Here is a 26,854-nt window from a genome sequence, read left to right as displayed (position 1 = left end):
ACCGTGCCTTTTATGCCGGTTGGGCAATGGGAGCTGCAGGCTAGTTATCCAGCCCACAAACAATAGAAACACATGGTCCACCCCAAGACGTGATGATGGGAAATGGAGCACTTCGGGGAAGTAAAAGGGCCCAGCTCACGCTGTCACCGCGCTGTCGGCGCGTGTCAGACCGGGGCTTTCAGGAGTTTGTGGCGAAGTGAACGGAAATCGTACGGGGGGGATCCAGCCATAAGCACCTGCATTATTCCCCTTCAGAGATGTCTGAGTTGTTATAAAAGTCTAGGACTGCATTTTCTATAGGCAATTTATTAATTAAAGCATAACAGTAAAAAAAAAAAAAAAAAAGCTACATATATTTAAACCAGCATAAGAATGTGTATTTTGTTCAAGATTTCTATTTGTAAAAAGATTGAAACACATTCTATGTGCAGTGGGCTGCATCCCTTTTATGGCATTATACATTTGCTTTATATATTGTTAATTAGACCTAATTTAGGCCTCAAAAAGAAAAAGCTCATTAAAATTCTGATTAGTGATGTTGGCAAGCAGCCATCTAAAAAGCCTCTATTTCTTCCTTTGATAAGTTTGAAACAGCTATAACAAACAGTGAAAATAAGATCATAGCCTTCTTTCTCATGCCAATCAACATAATCTATTCTCCAGGTCAAAGCCATTTAAGGGAAAATACAGGAGGAGAACATCTTTATTTCCTTGCATACATGCCATCAGATGGCTATAGAAAGCTGTAAGTATGTTTATGCCCTTTGGCGGTTAAAAAAACCCAACAAGCTGCCTATGAAAATGCTAGTTGTGAGCCTTCAAAAGCAACTTATTCTGCAACGCAATTAATTAAAGATTTTTTTTAAGGCTTTAAAAATGAATGGGAATAAAAACAATACAAAGCTGGTTTAATAGTAAACTATTTATGTCTGATGTCTTCAGCATAACTTTCTGCCTGATGCTTTGAATATAGCTTACAGTCTAAAGGCCTGGCCAGGAAAACATACGGCCAGACAAGAATATCTTTAGTCCAAATACAGTCGATTACGCACCCACATTACTACAGATCAGAGCAGATAACTTTAAAAGAAAACATGACATAAAAAAGTAAGTCAAAGGCAGAATAAAGCAACAAACAATAGCAATGCTTCTATGCTTCCTTGTGTCCGCACGTATATTGAAGGGTTATTATAATACAGCTGCCAGCTATCGTCATATTCATCTCAATTAACTTCAACATTTCACTTGAATGCATAAAAGCAATTTTACAAAGCCGAACACTGTTTGAAATGGCAAGTATTATGTGTCTCTTTTAGTGTACATCTTTTCTGTACACATCTGTCCTCGCAGGAGACGTTAGCAATTAGTCTAGTCTTTCAGAAGTTAAAACAGGGAGCAGGACTTCTGCAGAGCTGCTGACTCCAGCGGAAAGCAGAGGTAGGAGGACTCGTGGTTTGAACGCTCCGAAGCTGTTCCTCTCCCTCGGAGCACAATCCCCAGTGTGCAGCTGCTCCATCCTGCGTCACAGCACGTGGCGGCCCTGGACACGGGTAAGACAAAGCCAACATACGATTATGGGAAAATACCTCCTTTCCCTGCTGATGGGCACAGAGCCATAGGACTGAAACCCAGCTTTGGGATGCTCTCTATCAGTAAAGCTGATTCTATGCTTGAATATACATTAAAAAAAATCCATGTTACAAATACTCAGGTTTTTTCCAAGCCCTTTTAAACTGTAATCTTTAGAGATTTAATCAGACTTTCTGTATCAAATACAGTAGGGAGATACGTGCACGCAGTCCAGGGTATGTTTGCCTCATAAAACAGCATTCATGTTACTCTCTCTCTGTTGCATTACGATATTTGCATAAATCGGTTTCCAAAAACCTGGGAAGCCTGGTACATTGGTATTTAACATATTCAGTGTGCACATTCTGATACTGAGACAGCAACTAGTTTCCAATTGAAATTTCTGATGAGAGATTTAAACAGAGTAACATGGGCTGTAAAAGAGATGGTGACTGAGCAGAATGCCCCTGGCGGGGCTCAGGACGGGTACTGCAGCCCAACACTCGTTTCAGGAACCGCTGCTGCATGTAACTGAAAGTGGGAACGCATTAAAAGAGGGGACAAAACCCCAAACAAGACTTATCTGCAAGACTTAACGAAGCTAAACCTACAGGATTAGCTGCATACAAATTAATAACGTGTGTTTCTGCACTACTTGCTGCTCTTTTAAAATATGTGCAGTTACGATGATTCTTTCATAAAGAGACATAGCATGACTATTGCCTTTACGCTTAGAAGCCTGATTTTTATATGTAGGAATTTCCCCAGTTTTCTACAGAAGGTCAGGCTTTCTTGCCAAAGATAAGAGAGGTTTACCACGTTTCTGGGTTCTTAATAATCTAAATCCATGGGATTAAAAACTAGTTTGGGTTTTCTGCAATTTTCTTTTTTTTTTTTTTTTTTTTTTTTTAAGAAGGAAACCTGGGGGCAAGGTGGACGTCTCAGAACTGATCACAGAAGTACAGGACAGAAAGAAATCCCAAGCTTAGGGCAGCCTGGCCAGCCTGAAGCCCAGGGTACTAGTCGCTTCAGTGACTTTCAGAGACCTCACTGAAGAACATGGGGTTTCAGTATCAGGTTCTACAGATCCAGAGCTGATAAGCCTATGCATACAGAATACTTCAGGCTAAATTCTGCCTGACCTTCCCCAGCACCGTGCCTCTGGCAAGCTCTCTGAAAACAGCCATTTGAAGTCAGAGAAATCTGGGTCATTGACTTCAATAGAAACTCTGAACAAGGAGGAGATGCTCAGCTCCTGCACCTTTCACTCCTCCCTTCTGTTACAGCTCTGCCTGGGGATGGGCTGTTTTATTCAGTGCTTGTGGGTGCTCTTCTATCTCCAGTAAAACCAATGCCAACTTCCAAAATCAAACAGCCTGAGCATGTAAGAACAGCTGTCTCTCTGCAGCATGCAAGCCAAAAGTGAGAAAGGAAGAGGAATGGAGCGCAGAGGAATAAATGAAAGGATCAAGTTGTTTCTCCCGTTGGCACCAGCTGGGAGTCGTCCTGATCCAGGGAAAGGTCTGACTGCAAAACAGGCAGCTACTCCCTTATCGCTTGTCTCGATCCAGCTCTGTCATCTGGCTGGTTACACCTACTGGGTCTAAATAATTTGCCAAGTCACCAAGGGCACTAGGTGCTTGAAATGGGTTTGAGAGGCTGGTTAATGCTTTACGAGGTTAAGGTTGCTTTAAAAAACATAGAGTATTTGTTCCAAAAATGTAGTCATCGTTGACAGTAACACTTGCTGAGTTCAAACTAGGTCAGCTGCCCAGGCAAGTACATGTATTTGATCTACTGTCATGCTAAAGGCTGACTGTAAACTTTGGCAGAGAAAATTATTAATCTTTCAACTCATAGTATATAAGCAATGACTAGTAATACCTATTTTTCTGAGAACTGGAATGCCTTTTGGAACCACCCCAGATTAGTTGAGAAGTTCCTCTGCCATCACGCAAAAGCAGTTTGAAACCCGTCTCTCCCACATTCAATTAAAACTAAAAAAAAAATAAATAAAAAAAAAGGCAGAGGCAGATCATGGTTCATTCAACAAACATTTTTCTTCTTGCGAGGAGCCACAGCAGCTCGCTCAGCTGCACACCACGTGGACAATAAACATCAATTTTTAAGTAATTCAGCGCTGTTGGTAGCGGCTTTCACTTGGAAAGCCAAGCAAGGGCTACTTCCAGAACCTCTGCGACGGTGAAGGAAGCAGGGGACAGGCTTTGCTCCTTAGTGCTTCACAACTTTGTCTTCAAAAGCTGCTGCTTTCTTAGCTCCAGTTAGGGTGTGGGTTTCTGAACGTATTCACGTGGCTCTTTATGTATCTCTGAGTTACGTCTCATAAAATAGCTGGAAATGTACCACTATCTGAGGCCCAGCTGGCAACGTTTCACTGGTTTAGGACAAATTAGAACCAAGACAAAGGCGGAATCTTAAGCCTCTTCAAGTTCTGTCCTCTGGTTTTTGTGCGTCTCACTCCACCCTTTCATCCATCGTTTTGGCTCCTAAAGGCCGAGGCGGGGATCCCTCTGTCGATGAACGGTAGGGATTTAAGGGACTGTAAACCATTTGCTTTTCCAATCTGTCCTGTGCCCTGGCCCAAAAGCCTGCGCCCCTGCGTAATTTATCCTATCCACCTTCTATCTTGTCATCCATCCCCCTACTTCTGCAATTCTGTTCTCCAGGCAGAATATATCTAAAAGAAAACAACCTAAAAGAGGAATTAAGTGCCACTGGCAGTCCAGCTGTGACTGTATGCGTACGTGATCAGAAGTTGCTTTGCTCAAGTTCAAGAGATTTCTCAAACTGCACATACAGTACTGACTCCTATTGAACCCCGAGACAGAATGAGATGGTCCGAGAAAAGGGCTGGATTCTTCAGGCCAATCTTTATTTAAATACATATAGATCTCTAGATTACAAATTGATGATGATGATGTACCTGTCCCCCAGCACAGGATGGGGTATCTTTCTGTCTCTCAGCACCGACGTTTACGCTGAGCCGTGATCACTGCACAGTCCTCCTGGCCCACTTTTATCCATGTTTATGGAGAAAATACAAGTAGGTCCCCTGGAAGATAACTGGTTGGATGTGTCCCTAAAGAAAACTTTCACTCAAGCTTTCTGTGTGGAAAAGAAAAACTGCAGTCTTGTTTCCAGACGATATTTCAGAGCAGAATTCCCAATTATCCTTACAGCTTCGCAAATGCAATAAACATGAGACCGGGAACTGCAGCAGCACAGTGGAGCAAACTCCTTATCAACTATGCTGAAGACCTTTTACTAAAACCAAGCAGTAGCTCTTTTTCAAAGCGTATTTAAAATTAAAAACCTATTTAAAATCATTTTAGTGGGGGGGAAAAAAAAACCCTTTATTTAGGTTTAAAAGCACGGATTTACAAGCAAGCGAACGATCGATGTCAGCCCCGCCGAGGGGTAGGAAAACCCATGGAGCGGGATCCCCGCCCTCCGTCCCTCCCGCTGGAAGCGCACGAGTTGGGCCCCACCTCAGGCACGGCGGGAGCAGCTTCACCCTCCGCGGAGCAGCGGCTCTGCGGGTCCCCGCGCTCACCGGGTGGACAACGAGCAACAGCCGGGGCGAACGGAGCCCGGCGGGGGGGGGGGGGGGCTGGGGGCTGGCGGCGGCCCTGCCGGGTCCTCCGTCTGTCACCACAAACGCACGTTCCGCCCGGGTCACCGTCCCGGCCAGAGCCTGCGGTACAGGCGCCCCGCGGCGCCGGGCCGGCACAGGCACACGGACGGGAGCGCTCCCGCGCCGAAGCGGGTTCACGGGAGGTGACACGGAGGGCGGGGGGGGGGGGGGGGGGAAGGCGGCGGCGCGGCCGCGGGTTTGAAGCCGGAGCGGCAGCGCTGGGCCCGACGCCCCGGTGGGAACCCTCCCGCAGCGGGCAGCACGCGGGGGAGGGCTCGAGCTGCCCGCGCCCCCGGGCCCCGCCATTGGCCCAAAGTAGGTCAGCCCGCCCGCTCACGTGACGGCCCTCGCGCGCCTTTCCCTCTGCTCCGCGTGACGGCAGCGGCGCGCGGGTGGGGCCGCGGCGGCTCCGGGTCGGTCGGTGGAGCTGCCCCTCCCCTCCCCGCCGCGCCCGGCCCTCCTCAGCCCCGCGGGGCCGCGAGCGGGCAGGAGCCCTCGGGCCTGCTGCCGCCTCATGGCTCAGCCGCCGTGCCGAGGTCAGCCCTCCGCGGGTGTCGGCCACTACTGCGCAAGAGCGGGAAAGGCCCTGGCGGGCACAAGGCCCGTAGGACGGGGGTCGTTTGCACCTTGAGCAGCTGGGCAGGGTGCAGTGCTGGGGGTGAAGCCCTGCAGGTGCCCGTTCCTAAGTCTTCCTTATTTGAAACAAAAAAAAACCCCAAAAAAGGCAGCGTATCAAGTGCTGGGCATTTATCACAGTCTGGTTGTGTTGAGAGCACTGCTGTCAACTCCCAAGGCAAAACCTGTCACGGTAGGCTGGCCCCAGAGCTGCGGTAAGCGGGGGTTCCGCAGCCCGGCCGCGGAGGGCTGGGCTGTCCCCACGGCCAACTGGGGCATCTCACCTGGGTATGCTGGGCCCCCAGGGAGGAGGAGCCCGTAAAAATATAATGGCATTCTGAGTTTAAAATTGGTTTTTCAAATTGTCTTTGCTAAAAATTTACATTTTTAAAAAAGATGAACTTTGAAAATGGTGCATTATCTCATGTGTACTTGGTTTGAAAAAAATAGGATCTTCGGGCCATAAAACTGATCACATTCCTGTGATGAGAACACCAGGGCAGAAACACAAATACTGGCTGAGGGGTTTTTTTTAACGAGGGACCAATCAAGGTGTTTTCTATTAAAAAAAACCCTGAGTAGCTGTCATAGTCCTTTATGAACCATAAAATAAATGTTTTCTGGGTGAATGCTAAGCTAAGAATACATGCCAACAAACGGTATTTTGGTTGGAGAATGTAGAAATCCAGTTGGTGCATCATTAGCTCTGTTTTGGTTGTGTTAGCCTTACCTGAAGCGTAGCGTGTGCAGTCAGCCAATGCTCGAAATAGCACAAAGGAATTGGGGACCACCTTTGAAGAAGCGTAGCCAGTAAAAACCGGTTACTCGTAAGTACACCCAGCGCTCCTGTTCAGAAACAACGCGGTGGCCTGACAGCCTGGCAATTTCAGCAACTGGAGTGAAACCTGCCTGTGTGGCGCGGCTGGAGTTAAACTACTGCTGCTGTTGTAGCGTGAGACTGAAGACAACAGCTCGAGCGCTGCGCGCAGGTGCTTTGCTCAGCTTATCTGGCTGCTCCCTATATCGGGAAGAGTTGTTTCAGCTTTCTCACCCAGGAAATTCCCAGCTCCTGCGTGTTGGGCATGCAGGGTCTGGAGCTGTATGTAGTCCTCAGAGTGTCTGGTTGCTTTGTTTTGTTCCACACTTGCACAGCTCTACACATAATTTATCCTATGCAATGTCAAGTACTGAAACAGTGCATTTTCCTGTCATTCTGCTACGCTGAAAATGCTATTTCTTTGTTGAGTGTATTTTGTCTGTAATGGTCAATAACCATAAAAACTGAAGTAGTTCTGCTCAAGTTGAGCTTTCATTCCATCCCTAACTAATCTCATTACTGCTGTTTCCCAATATCCCATTACTTTTGCATTTTCTGTTCTGTTTACTCTTCTTTGTTGCTCGCCAAATCTCCTATATGTATCCTTTTTTTTCTTTATACTGCATAGAAAAACATTCTGTACCACATCTGCATATGGATTGCCAATTGTTGCCCTAATCTTTATGTCACTCACCCTGTACCTCTGTAATTAAAGGTTTCCAGTAACTAGCAATTTGGCTGTCTGAGGCAACGTTGGTATGTGCACAATCATTTAATAATCTAGTGCTTTTTTTCCTGGTTAGGTGTATTAAAAACTACTGTGCTGCTACTGTCTTATCGCTGCTTGAAGCCCTTGCGGTCATGAGCCGTGGCGTTTGGAGGTTCTTCACGACCCCTGCCCAGTTGTGCCATCAGTTAAGATCACGCTGTCTCTGGTTCTGAAGGGCCCGGCGGTTACAACTGCCAGAGTTCAGCTTTGCGTTGTGCCAATGCGGTTTTACCAATTTAAATGTACTTTGGACTTTGATTAGGTGCTTGTTTTAGTCGGGTTGTTTGACTAGACACTAGTCAGTGCACGTATCGTAGGCAGATACATAAGGGGGGGGACGTAACTGTTCAAGGTAGGCTTCTGTTCCTCGGGCAGCTTCTATTTCTAAATACTGACCACTCCAACTAAAAGTTTATGCGTATCATTTACCTTTATTTGCTTATAGTGATTATTTATGATTATTTGTGTCTGTTAACGGTAAAAGAACTGGCTTTTGAAGAAAGAGTAACAACTAAATATGGATGGTAATGCCTTGCAAAATGCTATCCAAAGAAAAGGTGGGAAGCAGGGAGATACAAATGCCTACAAGCACCTGACGGGTGGAAGTTACTACAAGACTGCAGGTCTTGAACAGTCCGTGCAGGTGCAGCTCAGTTCCTGAGAGGGCGGCTGAAGGCCTAAGCAGCTAGAAAGTCAACTGTATGTGTGAGGAGGATCTTAGCAAGTGGAGAGGAAAGCCCCTTCGACACAAAACTGGGACAAGGTACCGGGAACCCTGCTAGTGGTGACAGCTCTCTCACCCTGCTTATCTTGGTAACTGGTGAGAGAAGCAGTCTGCTTACGGAAACGAGAGGTAGAAAAGACGTGCCGTGGCTCAGAAACTAAACGCTTGCAAGTCCCTTAGGAATGGATAACCGCGCCATCCAGCTCACCAGGGCAGCTGGCCGGCCGGCTCCCCGCCGTGTCCCCCGCAGCCGCCCCCAGCCCGCAGCGCTCCCCCTGGGCTGGGCACGACCCATCACCCCTCACACAGCGGCAGGGCCCGGGTCCCTCAGGCCACGAAGGCGCGGGGTGCCCGCTCCCCTGAGGGGTGCCGCCGCGCTCCCCGCCGCCCTCACGCTCGGATGCACCGAGCGAGGTCAAATATTCAAACCCATTAACATTCTTCCCGGTTACCGGGGAGACGGCTCCCGGCCGAGGCCTCGCCAGGCGCGGCTCCCCGCGGGCAGGGGGAGCGGTGCGGCCGCGCTCCCCGCCGACACCCCGCGCACGCGGCCCGGACGCCCCCTCCCCTCAGCCGCCGCCGTCCCGCCGCGGGTAACGGCCGCCGCGCGTGCCGGGCGGGGGGCGCGGGGCGGGGCGCAGCGGGGGGGGGCGGGGCCGTTCGCCGCGTTACCCGCGCCAATGGCGGTGCCGCGCCGCGCCTGACGTCAGCGCCGGCAGCGCCTGCACATGGGCGCGCGGCCGGGGCGCGCGGCTCAGAGCGGGCGGCGGGAGCGGCGCGGGCAGCGGTGGTGGAGCTGGAGCTGCGCGGCGGAGGGGCCTCTCCCGCTCCCCTGCTCCGGCGGCCTCCAGGCGCCCCTCGCCAGCGGGGTTCGGCTCAGGCTTGGCTCGGCTCTGCGCCCGTTTCACCGCGCTTCCTAGCGGTGCCGCGAGAGGAAGGGGAAAGAACCGCTGCCGCGCAGCTGCCCCGAGGGAAAGCCCACCATGTCGCGGCCGCTCCCGCTGAACCCCACCTTCCTACCTCCCACCTACGGGGTGCTGAAGTCCCTGCTGGAAAACCCGCTCAAACTGCCGCTCGCTCACGAAGACGGTGAGACTTTCCCGGGCAGCCCTCGCTCCCCCGGCCCCCCGCGGCCGGCTCTGTTCCCCCGCTGCCCCTACGGGCCCCCTCACAGCCCGGCCCGCTGAGGGCAGGCGCCCCGAAATGGCGGCCCCCATCCTGCCGTCACCTCAGGGACCGCTGCCTCGCTTTCCCTTTTCCCCCTCCCTCCGACACGCCCCCCCCCCCAAGGCGATTAAGTAATGGGATGATTTCGGTAAGGGCATTAGGCGGTGAGCGATGGGCGCCGTCGGCCTGACCTAACGGAAGGCGCTTGGTTTTTCCATCGCCGCTGCGGAGCCACCGCGGGGAGGGCTCCGGCCGCCTGGAAAAAGAAATTAAAGGGCGCGATTTGCCTCGGGCGAAGGGTTGGGGGGGGAGAGGGGGGGCGCAGGGCAGCGGGGACCCCCCCAGCCCGAGCCCAGGCCCCGCCGCAGCCTCCCCTCGGGGCGGCCAGCTGTTCCGTCCTGCCCGCCGTGTAAAAACCACCCTCCCTGAAACCTGGCCCCATGTAACTGGAAGGCGGTTTAACAGCAGAAAGTTGCAACTTTTCTGGAAGGCTAAGTTAGTGCGGATGTAATTGCACCTTTTATTTCTAATGAATCAACTGCACGTTAAAAAGAAAACCCTGTGAAAGGTCTTGCAGAGCCAAGGCTTTTTCTGTCCTCAGCATTTCATTGCGAAGCAACTCGCAGGATTTCACCAGGGTTGTTGCGTGTAGTTAAAAAGAAAATGTTAAGAAGGCATGGTAGTTGACAGAAAGCTTTATCGGTTCAGATTCTTGCAAGTCTTCTAGAGAAACTGGGTGTTGCCCTTCAAAAAACATGTGTTGAAATCACTGGATATTGTAGGAAGGAGTAGGAAGCATCGTTTTAACTTCTTTTTTTGCTTCGCTTCTGCCTTCAAATTTTTCATTAGCTCTTCCGCATATCAAAATACATATTCTGTCAGACTTCACTGTTGTTGTAAGTTACTAGCGTACAATGTTAAGGAGTACTGAATTTGAGGACTGCTCTCCTTGTGTAAGGACGTGATTGGGACTTTAATTTATGAGAGGATAATAAATTACGGGGACGTTAGGTTAAGATTGTTCTCAACAGAATGTAACATCTTCCAGTTTGCTTCCACTTAAATCCACACTTTTAAGTCTGTTGAGTATGTATTGAACCTGGCATTCAAAGCCATGATTGCGGTGGAATTGTTAACTAAAAATAGAGGGAAATCTCAAAACCATGGTTGGATACAGCAAAGGTGCGCAGTTGGTGTGATCCTTCGATTCTCTACCAACTGGATTGCATCAAAGGTGTTATTTTTATGAAGGGAGCATTCATTTCTTAAACTGAAAGTGCAGAAATAAGTGAAGTCATAGTAGCTGAAATTTTAATTGCTCAGCTCTTATATCTTCATTATGTGTTTTGTTTAAGCATTCGGTAAAGAAAAAGACAAAGAGAAGAAGTTAGATGATGACAGCACCAGTACCACAGTCCCTCAGTCAGCTTTCTTGGGCCCAACATTATGGGACAAGACACTGCCATACGATGGAGACACTTTCCAGTTGGAATACATGGACCTGGAAGAATTCCTCTCAGAAAATGGCATTCCACCGAGCCCAAACCAGCACGAGCATAGCCCACACCAGTCAGGTCTCCAGCAAGCTACCTCAGCATCACCTTCTGTCATGGACCTCAGCAGCAGGGCTTCTACTTCAGTCCATCCAGGCATGGTGTCGCAGAACTGCATGCAGAGCCCAGTCAGACCAGGTAAATCAGCCCTAAGAACTTCCTGTGGATTCTGGCATGAGCCCTCCTCCCCAGTGTAAATCATTACTTCTTCCTGTCTGATTGACAGGCAGCTTAGAGAGGGACGATATGATTCAAGTCACTCACACTCCAAAAAATAAAAATAACTCTAGTTATTGCTAAGTTGCTCCACCAGCATTTTTCTTTAAGTTATGTAAGGAAGCTGTGGAAATTCCAAGGAAACTTGCCTATCTTTTCTTTGTTGGTAGCCTAGCTATTAAGTAAAAAAACCCACAAGCGGAATAGTAATGCATAGATGCCATGGTGTTAAATGAACAGGGAGAAGGACCATGAAAGCGAATATTGCTTTGGCTAATATTTGATGTGAGAACACAGGATTGGGTAATTATTTTGAAGTTAAAACTTAAAGACAGTGCTTCCTGTTTGAAATTTTGGCCATAATCTTATTCTCTATTGAGCAAAGTAAAATTTGCCACACTACCTGTGGCAGGAGCTAAATTTTTGAACTGCATTATAATTTTGCTTAAATTAGCATAAGCTGAGTGAAACTCTGACCTGAGTTCATAAATTACATCTATATTTGCCTTAAGCTGTAGGCAAAGAAAACATCGTGGAGTCCAAGTTCTGATTGTAATGCATAGTTCAAACCTGTTTGATATCAGTGGAAGTATTCTATTAATTTATTAGCACTTGAAATCATCTCTTCAGAGACACTAGTATTGATTCATAATAACTGCTCTGGCTTGACACCAGCATGGCTGAGGTCATGGTCAGTGGAATAGTGTCAACATTGAAGTTGGGAAAACATGGAGCTTTCCTTTTTTTATTTAAAAAAAAAAAAGACCAAGGGTGACTTATTTACTGTGCTCTTCTGCTCACACAAGGTTTGCTAGAGCAAAGTGTGCTCTTGAGAGCAGGAAACCACTCCTCTCCCTTCTGCTTGATCATTTGCCATGCTCAGCGTGCGAAGTCATTGTCAAAATCATCTGATAAGGAGGCAAAATAAATAAATAGAAGGACAAAAGTTGTGGAGCAGGATGAAATAGAAAAGTCTTACAAGTCTGCAACATTCCTTTCTCATTAAAAAGAAATAAAGCACCCCCCAAAATACCCCAAATCTGTCAACAGACTTTTTGACCCCAAGGCAGAAGTGTGTAAGTCGTGGATTTCATTTACTTGCTTTTACTTTATGTGGATTTGACTTTGTTTTGTATTTGAGTTTCAAGGCATTTCATAGTTAACTAATAACTTATAAGGGTTTCCAAAGTTGAAATATATTTGGAGTTGGCAAGAGTGGAATACAAAAAACCCTGGCTTTTTCTGAGCCAGTTTTTAAAAATAGTGCATATATGCTACACCATTTTCTGTCGCATATGCACACATAAAATTAAAAGCAGATAATCTGTCCTCGTTCTTTTTCTCAGAGGAACCTGGTAATGAGCCAGGCTTTTAACGATCACCTGTCAAAATTTATTTGTAATCAGCTGTCTGCCTGACTTTTCAACTTACTGATTTTTTTGACGTTTTTCCTCGGCTGTTTGCAGCTCAGGGTTTCAAACTTTTCTCACTGGAAACTCTGTACACTTTTTTACAGTTGTAAAAGAAGTGATGTCTCTTGGGGTAGGATGAAACATTTTAAGTTGCAGGTATTTTTTTCCCCATGCCATCTTGCCTTAAGAATAATGATAACTTTTTGTTAAATGTGCTTTTTTTTTAAAAAGGAGCTCATTCAATTTCTTAAAGTAGTAGTTTTTTCCCCCTTATTACAGGTAGATACTATGACTTAATTAACAGTAGTCTGGTCTACCATCAGGTTGTTGAAATTTTTATGTGCTGTTGTGTGAAAAAAAAAATCTTACTTTGACAATCTGTTCTGAATAAAAGATTAACAGTTGAGCAAGTTTTAAAATAGAACAGTCTATAGTTAAACCCACAAATTTTTAGTAAAAGTAAACCTGAGCGTTTAAGGTTGTCACAAAAGTGTGCCGGCAAATGTGCTGCTTTGAAATATAAAAGTTAGTTTGGAGGTAAATGTTAAAATTGCTATAATGGAGCCTTTTGGTTAATATATTTTAAGACTTTTAAAATACATTTTTAAACTGTACATGAGGAAGGTTTTTTTTAATTGGTGTGAGCTACGGTTCCAGTATGCATGACTTGTGCTTTGTATTACTGTAATAAACCCAAGAACAAATAGTATGAAGTATACAATTTCAATAAAAATTAATTCCATGTGATCTTATTTTTAGGGAAACTGAATTTTTTAGGTGATAGTAATTCTAAAAATATTTTGTGGTTGTGTCCTCTGAATTTTGTCTTACAATGGAAGCCTGTTTGAGTGTGTGGACTCTGGCTGAAGGAAGGGTCAAATCCTGTATGGCTTATGTCCCTACTTTAAATGGCTCCGCAGCGTTTAGCATCAGCGTATCACGTGCAGTTGGTCAAAACTCATACTTGCGTGTACTGTGTACGGGGGAGGATGTACACGTGCACGTGGAACACCAAATGTGACTCATGTACGTACACAGTGTATCTTGGACATAGAGGGTCTATAGAAGAGTGGCATAAGAAGATTTAATCTTGTGTGTGTGTTGAAATACCAGCCTTAGCTGTATTTAGAAGTTAATGGTATTGCCCAAATATGTATTTTATACCATCTCTGGAAAAGATCTGGAAATCTGCAATGACATTTACTGAGAAGCGTGATCAGGCTTAGCAAAGCTGAGCTGACCCTGACTGTAAATACGACATTATAAAACCCTCACTGATTTTTTTTTTTCCTTTTCTTAAAGGTAAAAAAATAAAAACAACAACAAAAAGGTTGCTTATAAATTTAACTTAATTCTGTATTTCCAGCTCGGATTGTCTGGTCAATGGAAAAATGTTTAGGCTCACCAGTTTATCATCTATTCTCTGGACTATAGCAAAGAATAAAGCAAGCACCTACTTTCCCATAAATTCCTATTCGAGGAATGTACGTATAGCAAATACTGGCTTGCTTTTGAAGAGGAGGGACACAGGATAATGGCTGTTGCAAGATTGGAGTCTGACTTATTTTTTTCACAATACCAATTTTGTTAATAAAAAATAGTATTTTGATTTTATTTTAGCATTGCAGACCACGACTCATTGTAATGTTTAGACGCATTTAAAACTTCTTTTCTCTCCCTGTATTGGATGCTAGGTAATTGGCTGAAATCTGTGGTCTCCCTCAGAAAAACAGGTTTTATAAAACTAGCTTGTAAAGCAAACACATTTTCGTGGTTCTTAATCCGTTGAGGTCCTTGTGTTGTCTTTTACTTTTTTTTTTTTTTGGTGATGGTAAATCTCCATTTAACTGCAAAGTCCTTTAAGGAAATTGGCAGTATTTGTAGCTGTTTGTATGTAAAGGGAGGTTCATATTTTGCAGGTAGCAAGTTGGTGGTTGCTTTTATCTGGCTCTTTTCCGTACGTAGCCCTTGTTTGGGTGAATGGGGCAACTACTGTAAAGGGTTTGAAGAGAGTGAATTAGAGTTCAGAAGCATCAGCTAAGTCTGATGGAAGATCCTAATTAGAAGGTTTTGGGGATTTTGTGGTTTGGATCAGAATATTCTGTTTGCCACCAAAGCCTTCGATGTGGGGCTAGGTCACTGGGATGCTGCTGACACCGTGATAGCCCATGTTTTGTTACTGCCCTGCTCCTTAAGGAGGATAGGGCTGTCGGAGGCTTTGAAAAAACTCCCTCATTCTTCGCGTTCCTATGACAGTCGTTTTTAGTGTGTGTTGCCTGGATGGCTGGGTGCCTTAGACTACTTGCACATGATCTGCCAAAGATTATTTAAGGAAAGAAAAAAAAGAAAAACTTTAATCTGCTGTGGAAATACACATATGTGCAAGTCTTTGCTTTCAGTTTAAAAAAAAACCCAATGATTTAGGGGTAGTTTAATCAAAAAGCTGAAAACTGCTTCCATTTGAAGTGTATTTACACTTCCCGCCATTTTATTAAATGCAGTGTTTTATTTATTCAGCCCAGATACTGCGGGCAGAGCATAGTATCTATTACCTTTTACTTCTTACATAGATACTGAACTGTAATGATTGACAGCGGGCGTGATTGGGTGGCTTTCGGCATTTTCTTTTAACTCGTGTTTGTGATAGACACAGCAGCCAACTGGGAGAGGTTTGTTCTTGCTCGATCCAGCCTCTCAACTGCATACCGGGGATGAGTTGGTGAAGGGGGCAGCCCACAAAAGGGTGTGTGTGTAACACTCCCTTTATTGCAGTCTTCCTTCCCCTGTGTTTCTTAACATGACCTCCTCTTCCACTACAGCATTTGTAGTGTGAAGGGCAGCATTCCCAACAGCCAGCTTGTACGTGGAATCCTCTCCTAAGCTTTAATCATTGTTTGCAAGCAGTTACTAGGTGTTGCATGAGCCTCAGTGTGAACCCCCTCTCTTGGAGTGGAAGGACTCTACCTCCAGCACCCAGAGGAGCTGGGAATTTCCTGACCTTTGTTCTCCCACGTGACAACGTGGAAATGACCAGCTAAACCGTCAGGCAGGCTGGTACTGAGAGCTGCTCTTCACATTGACTCTCACGTGAGGCTCTGGATGGCAGTTGCCTGCATGACCATGTGCTTTAGGCACGTGGCAGTCCCCTGTGCAGCCTGCTCAGCATGGCTTTTGCTAGAGCAGCAGGCACGCACACACGGCTGTGTGCTCCTGCCATTACCAGCCGATGCCGAAATTGCAGTGAAATGGAAAAGCTTCGCTCTGGACTGCCACAGCAAAGAAAATGCAATATGCAGGCAAGCCTCACAAAACTGCTTTCTGGATCAAAGGAAGATGCAAAATATATTCAGGCAAATATTAAAAATAGACTGTCACATGATAACGGGGAAAAAGTGCTGAACGCACAAGCCTTGTTAATGCTAGAAGCGAGAACACTGTGTCTCCTTCAAGAGATCTAATTTTAATATTCACTGTTAAATGTTGATTATTGGTTAAATAATTGCTTGACTGCATGAAAGAACTTGAAGATAATTCAGAGTTCAAACAGTAAACAGCCTGAAACATCTTGGGGTTTATGTGATACTTTTAAAATATACCTGGCCTAACTCTTCAGTTCCCATCAGGAATAGTGCTTTCCACACAGATAGAGCCACTTAGGCAAGTAAGGGCTGTCCAGTCTTAGGAAGAGGATATACAGAGGGAGTAAGTAGGAGGGGTTTATCCCCCTATAAAGACACCTCAAGGATGTCTGAGTGTCAAACTTGTTGCAATTACCTAGAAAAAGTACAGCGTCTTTCTTGGAGTCTTGCTTCCCGTCTCTAAGTGCGTTGGACAGTGTTGGATTGAATGATTCTCTAGAGCAGTGATTTGATTTTAAGAAGCGAGTACACCCTGAAGTCTTTCATAAAACAGTATGTTAGGAGAGAAGACCTCATCAGGAGATGTATATGAAGAAGACATTGATATTATCTGATTAGATGAAGCTACTAGGAAACACATTAAATTGTTCACTCTCCACACATTTATGACAGCACATTGGCAACTGTGGGAGCTAGCAGTGGCCAGATTCTGCCCAATTAATTTCAGCAATGAGTACTTTACTCCTCATGGGGTCTTACTGATTTTAGTACTACTCAGCAGGCAAGCAGCTTGTTGACTGCTCTCCATCAACTCCTAGGTGGAGCAGGAAAATGTCACCATTCACTCTCTTGCCATTCATCTTTCTGGATTTTTTTTTTTTGGGGGGGGGACACGACACAGTTCTCAGTGCACCAGTGAAGTTTTCTCAGAATGAAAGGACATACTAGTTAAGGGTAAAGAATACTTCAGAGCATTATGAAATCAGAAGCTTGGATGGCTGGCAATACACTGTGGAGCTATTTAGTATTTATATCACACAGACATGATCATGAGTTTCCTTTTTTTTTTTTTTGAAGTCTTACTTTCATAACAAATGAAATATATTTTCAGTATTTTGTCTGAATTCCACAGAAGACTCTGATGATCAGAATAGAATATTTCAACTAAGTTATATGTAAGAAAAACTGTGGTTTCATCTTTTCTACATTAAGTAGATAATGAAAACTCTGGAAAAAAACATTTACTTAAACCTCAAATCTACTCCATTTAATGGAATAAGTTGTACATAATGAGTTAGTATAGAAAATGAATGTAAAATGCATGACTGTGTGAAAATTAATGCATGACAGATGTTGTAGCTTTTCTTGCCTTTTTTTTTTTAATGAACAAATGGCATTAAAGAAGCTGTCTATTTATCACAAAGCTGAATTTGGTCCTGAGAGCTTCAGAGCTAATGGGAGAGCGAACACAGGTAGGTAAGGCAGCATGTGTCACCTTTTGTTTGGTTTTTTGTGTTGTTTTTTTTTTTTCTTCTTTTCTGCTAGAGCTCTTCATAGTACTTCAGCTTTGCGTAACTGAGGTGCTATCCATCAAGTTTTAAACCAATACAAGTTATTGTTCAACTTCTCACATTTCTGACGCACTTGAAGCTGTTGTACAGTTATGTTTCCCTGTCCCATCCTCTGAACTAAATCTTGCCAGGGCTAAATTTGGCCCAGATTTTCATTGTACACCATCCAGCACCATTGCCTAGCTTCTGTGATGTGGCATGCTGTTGCTTCAGGGTTCTCTCTTCAACTTTGAAACTGCTTTAGCTCTTCATCTCACTGGTAGTAGTCTCTTCTTCATATTATTTGTCATTTAATGAAAATGGGCATTGAGGATCTTGAAGCTCTTGGCTTGTGTTTTGGTGTATGGCTGTTTGTAGGAGGAAACTAAAAATGCAAATTGCATTAGGGTCCTAGAAAACTCAGGTCCTTATTAGCTGGAACACAAATCTAGATGATTACGGAAACAAAACTTGACAGGAACCCACAGATCAATGTATTACCATGCATTTACTACAAGCAGATGCTAGAGTCAACTACAGCAATAACTCATCTGTAACAAAGTGTCATGCTTAGATATGTAGGTATATAAGAAGATAGACAAAAATACACAGTTTGTAAAAGATTTGTTGAGGATGGAGAATTTTTTCTTTTTTTAAAAAAGTTCTTTTCCAATTAGCCTTAGGGAGCTCAGCTTGCTATAAATTCTTTGTTCTGGAACATGGCTGTGGACAATAGGTCAAAGATTAAGTAATTCATTACAGAACTGGTTGGTACTCCTGAATTTAATACACAAATGAATGAACAGGGTTCTTCGTCCATGGCAAGATCCATTACTTTGTGTAGCAATGATTGGATCTTAAATTTTTTTTAAATGCTTCCAAGGCTCCCCACTCAATTGTTGTATGTGGACCTTGCTATATTTGAGGTGAGCTGGTAACATAGCAATCATGATACAGATGATAGCACTGAAAACAGAAATTAAATGCAGTCCCGCTAGTAACTGCTTATAACTTGAGATTCTAAGGAGGCAAGGAAGGAAACTGTATATTGCATTTTGAAAAACTGAAGGAACAATAACGTGAAACTTGTAAACACAAAATACTCCTGCAGAACTCTGTTTGATGGAGCAATCAATATTTTTAGCATAGCGAGATTACTGAAATAATAGCACTAAACCTTTTTGTAGAAGAGTACATTACTCAAGGGTGCAGAATATAAAACACAAGCTCAAAGTGAGAGGTCTGCATTGAAACAGAGGAGGTAACTTAAAACAATTTAGTCTTTTTTACAAACTTGCCGTTACAACATTTGGAAATGAGTCCTACCCCAGCAAGAGGTCTGCTTAAGAAACAGCTGTGTGCTTAGCTTCTAATGCTTAGTAAGTAGGAACTAAGCACTTGAAACCAAATCCTGTTCCTCATCGAAACAGAGAGGGTTAAACTGACTGACTTTGAAGGACCCTGCAGCAATCAGATCTACTACTGTTCCCTCTTCCTTTGTGCTGCATAGTGGAAATATAGATGTTACTGACGTCTGTAATCCCTGCAGCTGCAGCCCTTCGTTGCAGTGTGGGGCATTTTGCCATTTTATGTACGTAACTCTTGCAGCTCTGTTGCTTACTGTGGTAGGTGAGCATTGGGGTATTTTTTTTTTGCCTGGTTTGCTATGAAGACAAACCATACGCAGTCATGCTAGGTACATGTGGCCTCTTGCATGTCCCTGCTTCATGATTTTTGAGTATATTGGCTGATTTTAACCAAATGTGGCAAGAAAGTTGTGATTCTGAAAGAATAATTACATTCCTAAAATTTCATGAAGCTAGATGAGTGGATAGGGTGGGAATATGTTACTGACTAGGAAGAACTGCAATGTAAATGTGCATTTTCTACATCGGAGCATTTACATAAGACCTTTAAAGTGCTTGATCTGTGTGAAATACTTCTGGGAAAGCTGACACCCTTTTAGACACCAAGAGATGTCAATTCACTTTGAGAAATGAATCCGCAAGAAACCAGATTTAATTGGTTTAGTGTGCGTTGGGTGTGTGTGTCACAAACTTTTTTCCACCATTATTCTTCCTTTTAAATCCTCAGCTCCTGGAGTCTTGTGATTATATGAGACTCCAAGGTTTCATTTAAAAAGAGAAGTTAGAAAACCAGCTGTAAGATTTGTAGGCAAGATCTTGAAAGCACTGAACCCAAGCAAAGGAACAATCTTGATCCTCTCCAAAGTCGAGCACAACTATTTTACCTAAAAATTTTCTGAACTTTACACAACCTTGCTATATCCTGTTCCTCTTGTGCAGCAGAAGCACCTCAGCTCCGCTGCCCTGTTTGAAACTACCTTGCAGTCAGCCAACTTCAAATTTGAGGCCTGTTATCACAATTATTGCAGTATCACATGTAGGCAGGTGTCCAAGCGACCTTGTGTATGTGTCTTGCCATTCATTCTTCACAGCCATTGCGGCCAGGGTGCTGCGCACAAAGCTGCCATTCACGGCTCGTTCTCATCGGGGTAACTCTGCCACCGGGGCCTGGGGTGGAGGTAGGTTAGAAGTGAATGAGAAACAGGGGAGAGTGAGAGTGGGCTAAAAATGTTGAGGTATCAAAGAGGAAAAGTAGGTCGTGACAGGGTATGTGTGTTGGGAGGAGGAATAGGGGGAGCACAAGCTTGGGGAAGATTTGTTTTCCTATTGGCTTTTCGAAGTTGTGCAATTTAAGAATTGGATTAACCTGATATGACTTTGTTTTTCTGCCAGATTAGATATGTTGAGTTTCTTGGCATTGTGAATTGTACAGTACATTGTGTGCTGTAAATATGGGTGTGTCGGGATAAAGCTGTAATGACACAACACGCTCGCAGTATAATGCCGTGCTGCTGTGTGGACTCCCCTGCTCCCTTAGCATCCCATCCCCTCTACCCCTGAATGCACATACTTGTTAGGGCATTTAGAGATTTGTTAGAACCTCTCTGCGTTCCTACGTTCTGTTTCCAGCACAGCATCAAGACATTTTGATACCCTTTGTGGGAAGGTAACACTTACATGAGGCCCAAAAGCCCGTTTGGTCTGGCAGTGGCATACAGTATATGAAATGTCTTTTTTTTTTAAAAAAAAAAACTACATGAAAAGACACTCAAGAGTTTCTTCTTGCTTTCTCAGGATTAAGTTGGAGAAAGTTTACTGTGAAATGTTGCAATTTTTTTTTTTTTTCTTGCTCTGCTTTTTTTTTTTTAAGCTGTGTCTAAGACATTGCCTTGAGCTTAGCTTTGGAAGAGTAAAAAATCAGATACAGATCTGAAATCAATGCAAGTGCTGTGCTCGCTGTAGTTTGAAGTACACCGCAGCGACATATTGATGTCAAAGTAAAATTTTCACAGCAGTATACATTTGCTCAATGGGGTACATGCATCCTAAGATAATTTAATTTGGTGTATCCATTTTATATGCTGGGCTAGCCCCATGGAGTAGCCCAATTCTCTTTGCTTACTGCAGAGTGAAGGTGGGTAATGACTGACTGCAACTAGGTGGCTCAAGAAAGGTGGCCAGAATCTGAGCTCTGTTGAGCTGGGTGATCACTGCTCTGAAGACCAGTAAAGAGCATGCAGACTTTGGGGAGTGAAACTAGAAATACCTTAGGGCATCCTTGTTTAATTCCCACTCTCAATTTCCAGACTTCTCTGGGGACCACAGCTATCCAAGCAGGTCAGTCACGTTGTATGGCCTTTGTCACCAAGTGTCCAGAGGCCTGTCCTCTGCATCAGTATGTATACATTGAAAAATGAGGAATTAATTCCCCTGCCTGTAATGCCTATTACTTCTCATGGAAGAGAAGAGCATAAATAACAGATAAGGTTAATAAGTGAGATATCAAAAATGTGTCATGTTCCTTAGCCATATGTTGTTACAATGCCTTACGCTAATTCACACAGGCAAAAAACAATGGGGCTTGCTCATTAGATAAGAGTGTTTCTGAAGTGGTAGTAGTCTGATGATTGAGCCATTTTTTGAGAGCAACACAAACTGAGTAAAAAGGAGCAGGAGGTTGACCTTGTGAACACCTGCATCAGTCAACTGTATACTTAAATGACAGAATTAGGAGAGTGCACTGTATTTAAAGTTAATCTGCATATCAACCTTTTGAGGAGGTTAAACCAGAAGCCTGCGGTTACAGATGTTGGATAGCTGTGGTTTGGGTGTCTACTTGAAACACCTTAGCTGTTGGTATCTTGGCTCTTAAAAAATCAGGGCATGGATTGTTCAGACTGAGACCTGATGTTCATGCATCCATAATCACGTGGCTGCTCTCAGGCTGATCTTTCTCTTCAACTGGACTCATCACCAGGTTTAAGAAACACTTTTCCAAACTCTCTTATCTGTTCAATTTTCTCAGTGAGACATGGTTGAAGTCATTGTTGAAAATTGTGGTAGACTCTGGAAGGTGTTCTGAACATGTGAAAAGAAATCATTAGGCAAATAGAAGGAAAGAACTGGAGGTGTAATTGTCAACTCGCGTGTGTCTCTGATTTCATCAGCTGCTGCTTGTGTCTAGGTTATCACTTTATTTCTGTTAAAAAGTAAACAAATCTCACTTTTACGTACTCTCATGACTGTTTCATCTGAGTTGCTCTTATCTGTAGCAGGGATGTACTTCTGAGGTCTTGCGTTTGGAGGCTTTTCTTTCCGCTACCACATGTAATATGCTCTCACGAGTCACGTGCACCTCTGATGCTGGCCAGGGATGGTGTTTGTCTCTTCCAAAGTCAGTTATTTGAAAACATTATTATCACTGCTATCAAAATATAATACTTTATCTTTGGGGCAACCTTTATCCCATGAGACCCTGCATGTTTTTCAGATTGAATCCTTTGGCCAAATTCTGTCTTGCTTTGTGAATGTTCCTCTGTGTGCAGTAGTGCTACTTGGTGCCTATTTAAGTAGTGTCAATAAAATCAGACCCATAGGGGGTATAAACCACATCAGAGTCATACCCTTTCTGTACTGGGCCACATCCTGAGAGGCCTAAGTACCTCTAATTCTCCTGAACATGGAATTTTAAGTCATACAGTGTTTTGCATTTTTGAGCCACTTTTCTGAATCCCGTCGTTTCAGGGTATGCATCCCTGAAGGAGCTGGTGGTGTGTAACTGCTATCAAAATCCAGGTGAATGCCCGCTGCTCAGCACCATTGCCGAATGTGCTCAGCCCTACGAACCCAGTTAACACCTTGTTAAAATACAGCACTGGCAACACTAGCATTTAAGCAAACCCCTTAACTAATTTTTCTGCTGCCCTTCAGTTTATAGCCCATGGCATCTTGTTTCCCACTTTCTCACGTTTTCCCAAAGCCGCTGGTGTGTACAGTCTGAAGATCACATTTAACCAACACAAGGAAATCAGCTTGGCCCGACGGGCTTCTTTATCACGTGGCTGAGAATGTGTTCACTCTGTTCTGCCAGACTATGGCTAGCTGAGCAAAATACAGTGAAGCTCTGGGCTTCTGGCCAAGCTTTTATTTCAGTTTGGAGCTTACAGCCACATATTTGCTGTTTGGCAGGACATCCACTGGGGTATATTTGGATAGTAATCTAGCATTGTTTTGCTGCTTTTTTCTTCTTTTTTTTTTTTTTTTTTGGTAATGCACACAGATAATACAATCCCAACACTTACTTTGGCCAGTCTATACAAGATTTCTCAGTGTGCACCGTTATGTGTGTGCACTCAGAACTTGTAGCCATGACCTTTGATAAATATAAGTCAAAGCAATTAACTTTCTTTTACTGAAAAATTCTGGATGTCCTGCTCTTTGCCCCCTATGTGCCGATAACAGAGCTATGTTGTTACTCTTTCCAAGATCAAAAGCTTCACTAGGGTTTGATTGAAGTCCAATTATGGAAGGAAGTAGCTGTGCTGGAGCTCTGAAAATAGCAAGAATTGTTAAAATAATAAAGTGTGTCCTTGTACATCTTTATAATCTTTAAACCTTCTTTTGGGGGGAAGGGGGTGGCTTTCCTCTAGTTCTAAAATGAAAATATTAGCAAATGTCTTGGGAAAATAGGAGTGTGCTGTTAGAAGAACAAGTATCCCTCTCTGGTTTTCTTACCTCAGTTCTGTTCTCCACCCCAAGCTTGCTTTCCTCTGAAGCTGTTTGCATGCAGCCTGACTCACGCAGGAAAATAAAGCTGGATTTGATTTTTAACTGTATGGGAGGCTTTGGGTTTGGGGGGATAAAGACTTTATGATGCAAACTCATTTATTTCTGTGTGAAACAAAAATGGGCTTTTTCAAAATACAGCATGTTTTGGAAAGTTGGCTCTGGGTTTGAAACCCCAACATCTCTGAGGGCACCCTTGCATGAAAAAATAGTACAAAAAGACATAATGCTTGGGGAGGGGGTACAAAACATGATTGCAAGCAGTAATGTTTGAGCAGCAGTTCCTGTTATTTTATGAAGGGACATCTCTCTTGAAATGGAGGAGGGGGGTTGGTTGGTTTGTTTCATATGGACAGTACTGAGCCTGGAAGTCTGTTTTTACGGTAACTTTATCAGACATTTTGAGTTGTGTCTGAGCAGATCAATACTGGAAAAGCTTAAATACTTTTCCCCAAATCTGTACATAGTTCTTTAGGATATAAATATACAGTTGCCTTCTTTTAGTCTCTTCTGCATCCTCAGAAGACAACCTGGGAGAAAGAGCCCTGCACTGAGAGTCCTGGCTGGTGTTGACGGATGACAGGAAGGGAGAGCTTGGTTCTTGATGTTAAAACTCGGCATGTATAAATGTCCATTTATCAGTTGCAGTGCTTAGTTGATTGAAACATCAAGGTGAATAAATAGAAATGAAGATGCTTATATGGACAGTGCTAAGTAAATATTTTCCAGTATTTTGCATCGATGGCTATAGTTGCTGCTTTGGTGATTATAAGAGTGTGACTGGTTTGAATTTATAGTAAGATTTTACCAGGGTTTGTCTTTTTTTTTTAAACTCACATGCTTGCACACATATCTGATATAGGACAAGATAATCCCTGTGTGAAAATCAACCCTCATGTACTTTCTTTTTAGCCAACTGGACTCAAAATCTCTAATTACTTGAGTAAAATCTTTGCATTATAGATAGATGGTATCAGGTAATAAGCCCAGAGGGTTGTACAGATCCAGCGAAGCCTTGATTTGTCACATGAACCTTCAGGACTAGAATTTTCTTAGCCCCTTAAATTACTAGGACAGAACCTTTTATTTATTCATTTGAATCTTACTGTTATGCTCTCTCCATTGCAGTGAGAATTATTTAGTCTTCCTTCTTTGACTTGAACATTTTAAAAATCATATCTATTTATCCTGACCATGACAGTTTTATGTATATAACATCTATAAAATATTCTGCCTAAAATAGTTCAGTTCCCTGCTCTTACTGGGTTTGGATGGATCTTTGGTATGCAGACTGCTTCATTGCCTTCTGGAAATTTTAGCTGTCAAAAAATCCCAACCTTAGCAAGGGGTACTCTGTTGGTCGGCTTAAAGATGTTTACACAGTCGCAGCTTTTGCTGCTCTCAGAAACAGCCTGATCTCTAGGAGCTGCTGAAACTCATCAAGCAGGTTCCTGCTAACCAATTATCCAGTTAAGCAGAAAGAGGAAAGGTGTTTCTCTTGCTTGTTTTTCCTTTGCTAAGATTAACCCGTTCTTCCCCAAGCTTCAGTAACTGCAGATGTTCGTAACACTGAAATAACAGCAGAGAAAGAAGGAAGAGGCTTAGAGGGACCTCTGATCTTGCAAATACTGGTATGTGTGTTACTGTGTATCCCTCAAGTGGGCAGAGACATGCAGTTTCCAGCATAAATCTAGAGCACTGTAATTCTTAGCTATGAGTCCTACCCAGCGTCCCTCACCTACCTTTTTGTCTTGCATTTTAACAAAATCTTAAAAATAAAAAAAATTCCCCCTTCCAACCAAACCCCTCCCCACCCCAAACCCAATATTGAATGTTTTGTTGCTGCCAGAACAAATTTGTTGATTCCCAAACACTCCTACTGTGTCTTGGTTGGAAGACTTAAATTACTTGCATAATAAGTGCTGCAGATAATATAAAAAAAGCTCTAGTAGAGCTCAGGTTTTCACTACATATAAGAATAAATAAATGCTCAGATGATACCAGACAGCTGGGTTGTCCACATCTGATTGTCATCTACATTGATTTTTAAAGACAGGACATGTGCATGGTTGTTTTAATGGCTATCAATACCAGATGTGTCTGCATGGAATTCAGAGAGATTGTCAAGTGGCAGTGCAGTTGTCAAATAATTTTGCTTGTGATTACTGGAAATAGTAAATGAGTAGGTAGGATAAGGTGAAAAGATATTTTCAATTCCAGTAGAGAACAAGAGGATTAAGTGACTTTCCTGACTGCTGTAATAAATAATAACTTGGTGACTACTTTTTTCCTTCCTACTACCCGCCCAAGGAATTGGTTCCATGAGCAGCAAAATCTCCATGGGTTCTTTGATGTGTAACGAGGCTCCTGCAGCCTTCCTTCAGCCACGGAGTTAAGAGTTTCTTTCATTTACAGTGTTTTCACAAAGCTTGTTAGTAATGCATGTCCATACCTCTCTGCCAAATTTATTTGAAGTTGGCTAGCAGTTTCAAAAGTTGTGAGGAGTCTAGACACATGCAGAGCACCATTGCACAAAACTCATTTCTCTAGGAAATTGAGCTAAAGAATATCTGTCAAGTATTGGGGTACTGAAATGAAGCTTGCAAAGTCATTGAAAGAACTGAAGCCATTTGGTATCTTAATTGTGTGCCTAGCCTTTAACCAGGTACACAGATAAGAGTGTTTACCCACAGGTTACATCTGCTAGGACCTGTCTCTGTAGAAATGAAGTGTAATTTGGTGACTGGAAATCGATTGTTTTGAAAAGTGACTGGAAATTGATTGTTTTGATAGTGGAAATGCTTAGGAAGAAGCAGATAGAAATACGCACCAGCCTAGGCTGTTGCTGAGCTTGAGCTGGTGGTCTGAGCTGTGCTAGTGACTGAGTGGTCTGTGCAATAACCTTTGACTATAGATAGGGCTTTCTATCGTTTCCTGAGTAGCCTGAGGGTGTAACTGAATATTCACGACTGTTCCACATTGCTTTATTATTTTTTTAAAGGAAGATCTGTGAGGGCATGAGTTGGAATGCATGTTAGTAACAACAAATTTATAGAGCCTTTCTGTCATCAGGATTTTACTGAGTTTTGCTTGTGCTTTGAGTCCTCAAAGAACTTAACCAGGCAGCAAAATGGAGGCAAAGGAGGTAGAGCCATGTTCTTGGGTTACTGAGCAAAGGAGCTGCAAAGCCGGGTGGCGACCGTGTCCCTGGCAGCTAGGACAAACCTTCTGAAACAGGTAAAAATGGGTTGAGACTTCTGCTTCAGTAGATGCTTCTTCCAGGCTGCTGATTAAGC

General features: G+C 43.7%; 1 protein-coding gene across 2 annotated transcripts in view; it reads left to right on the top strand.

Annotated features, from left to right (window-relative positions):
- The first annotated feature begins 8,845 nt into the window (after nt 1-8,845).
- HLF (HLF transcription factor, PAR bZIP family member) overlaps nt 8,846-26,854 on the top strand; it is a 34,934-nt gene continuing 16,925 nt past the window's right edge. The window contains exons 1-2 of one of the 2 annotated variants that reach the window (XM_075770330.1): nt 8,846-9,238; nt 10,672-11,007. In XM_075770330.1, the coding sequence (XP_075626445.1) occupies nt 9,133-9,238; nt 10,672-11,007 (442 nt within the window). In that variant the 5' untranslated portion in view covers nt 8,846-9,132. The remainder of the gene's footprint in view (nt 9,239-10,671; nt 11,008-26,854) is intronic. The other variant, XM_075770329.1, reaches the window with a different exon arrangement.

Source organism: Balearica regulorum, chromosome 18 (genome assembly GCF_011004875.1).
Source record: "Balearica regulorum gibbericeps isolate bBalReg1 chromosome 18, bBalReg1.pri, whole genome shotgun sequence".
NCBI classification, from domain to species: Eukaryota; Metazoa; Chordata; class Aves; order Gruiformes; family Gruidae; genus Balearica; species Balearica regulorum.
Note: the sequence above shows the minus strand (reverse complement) of the source record. Positions and strands in the feature narration are given on the sequence as shown.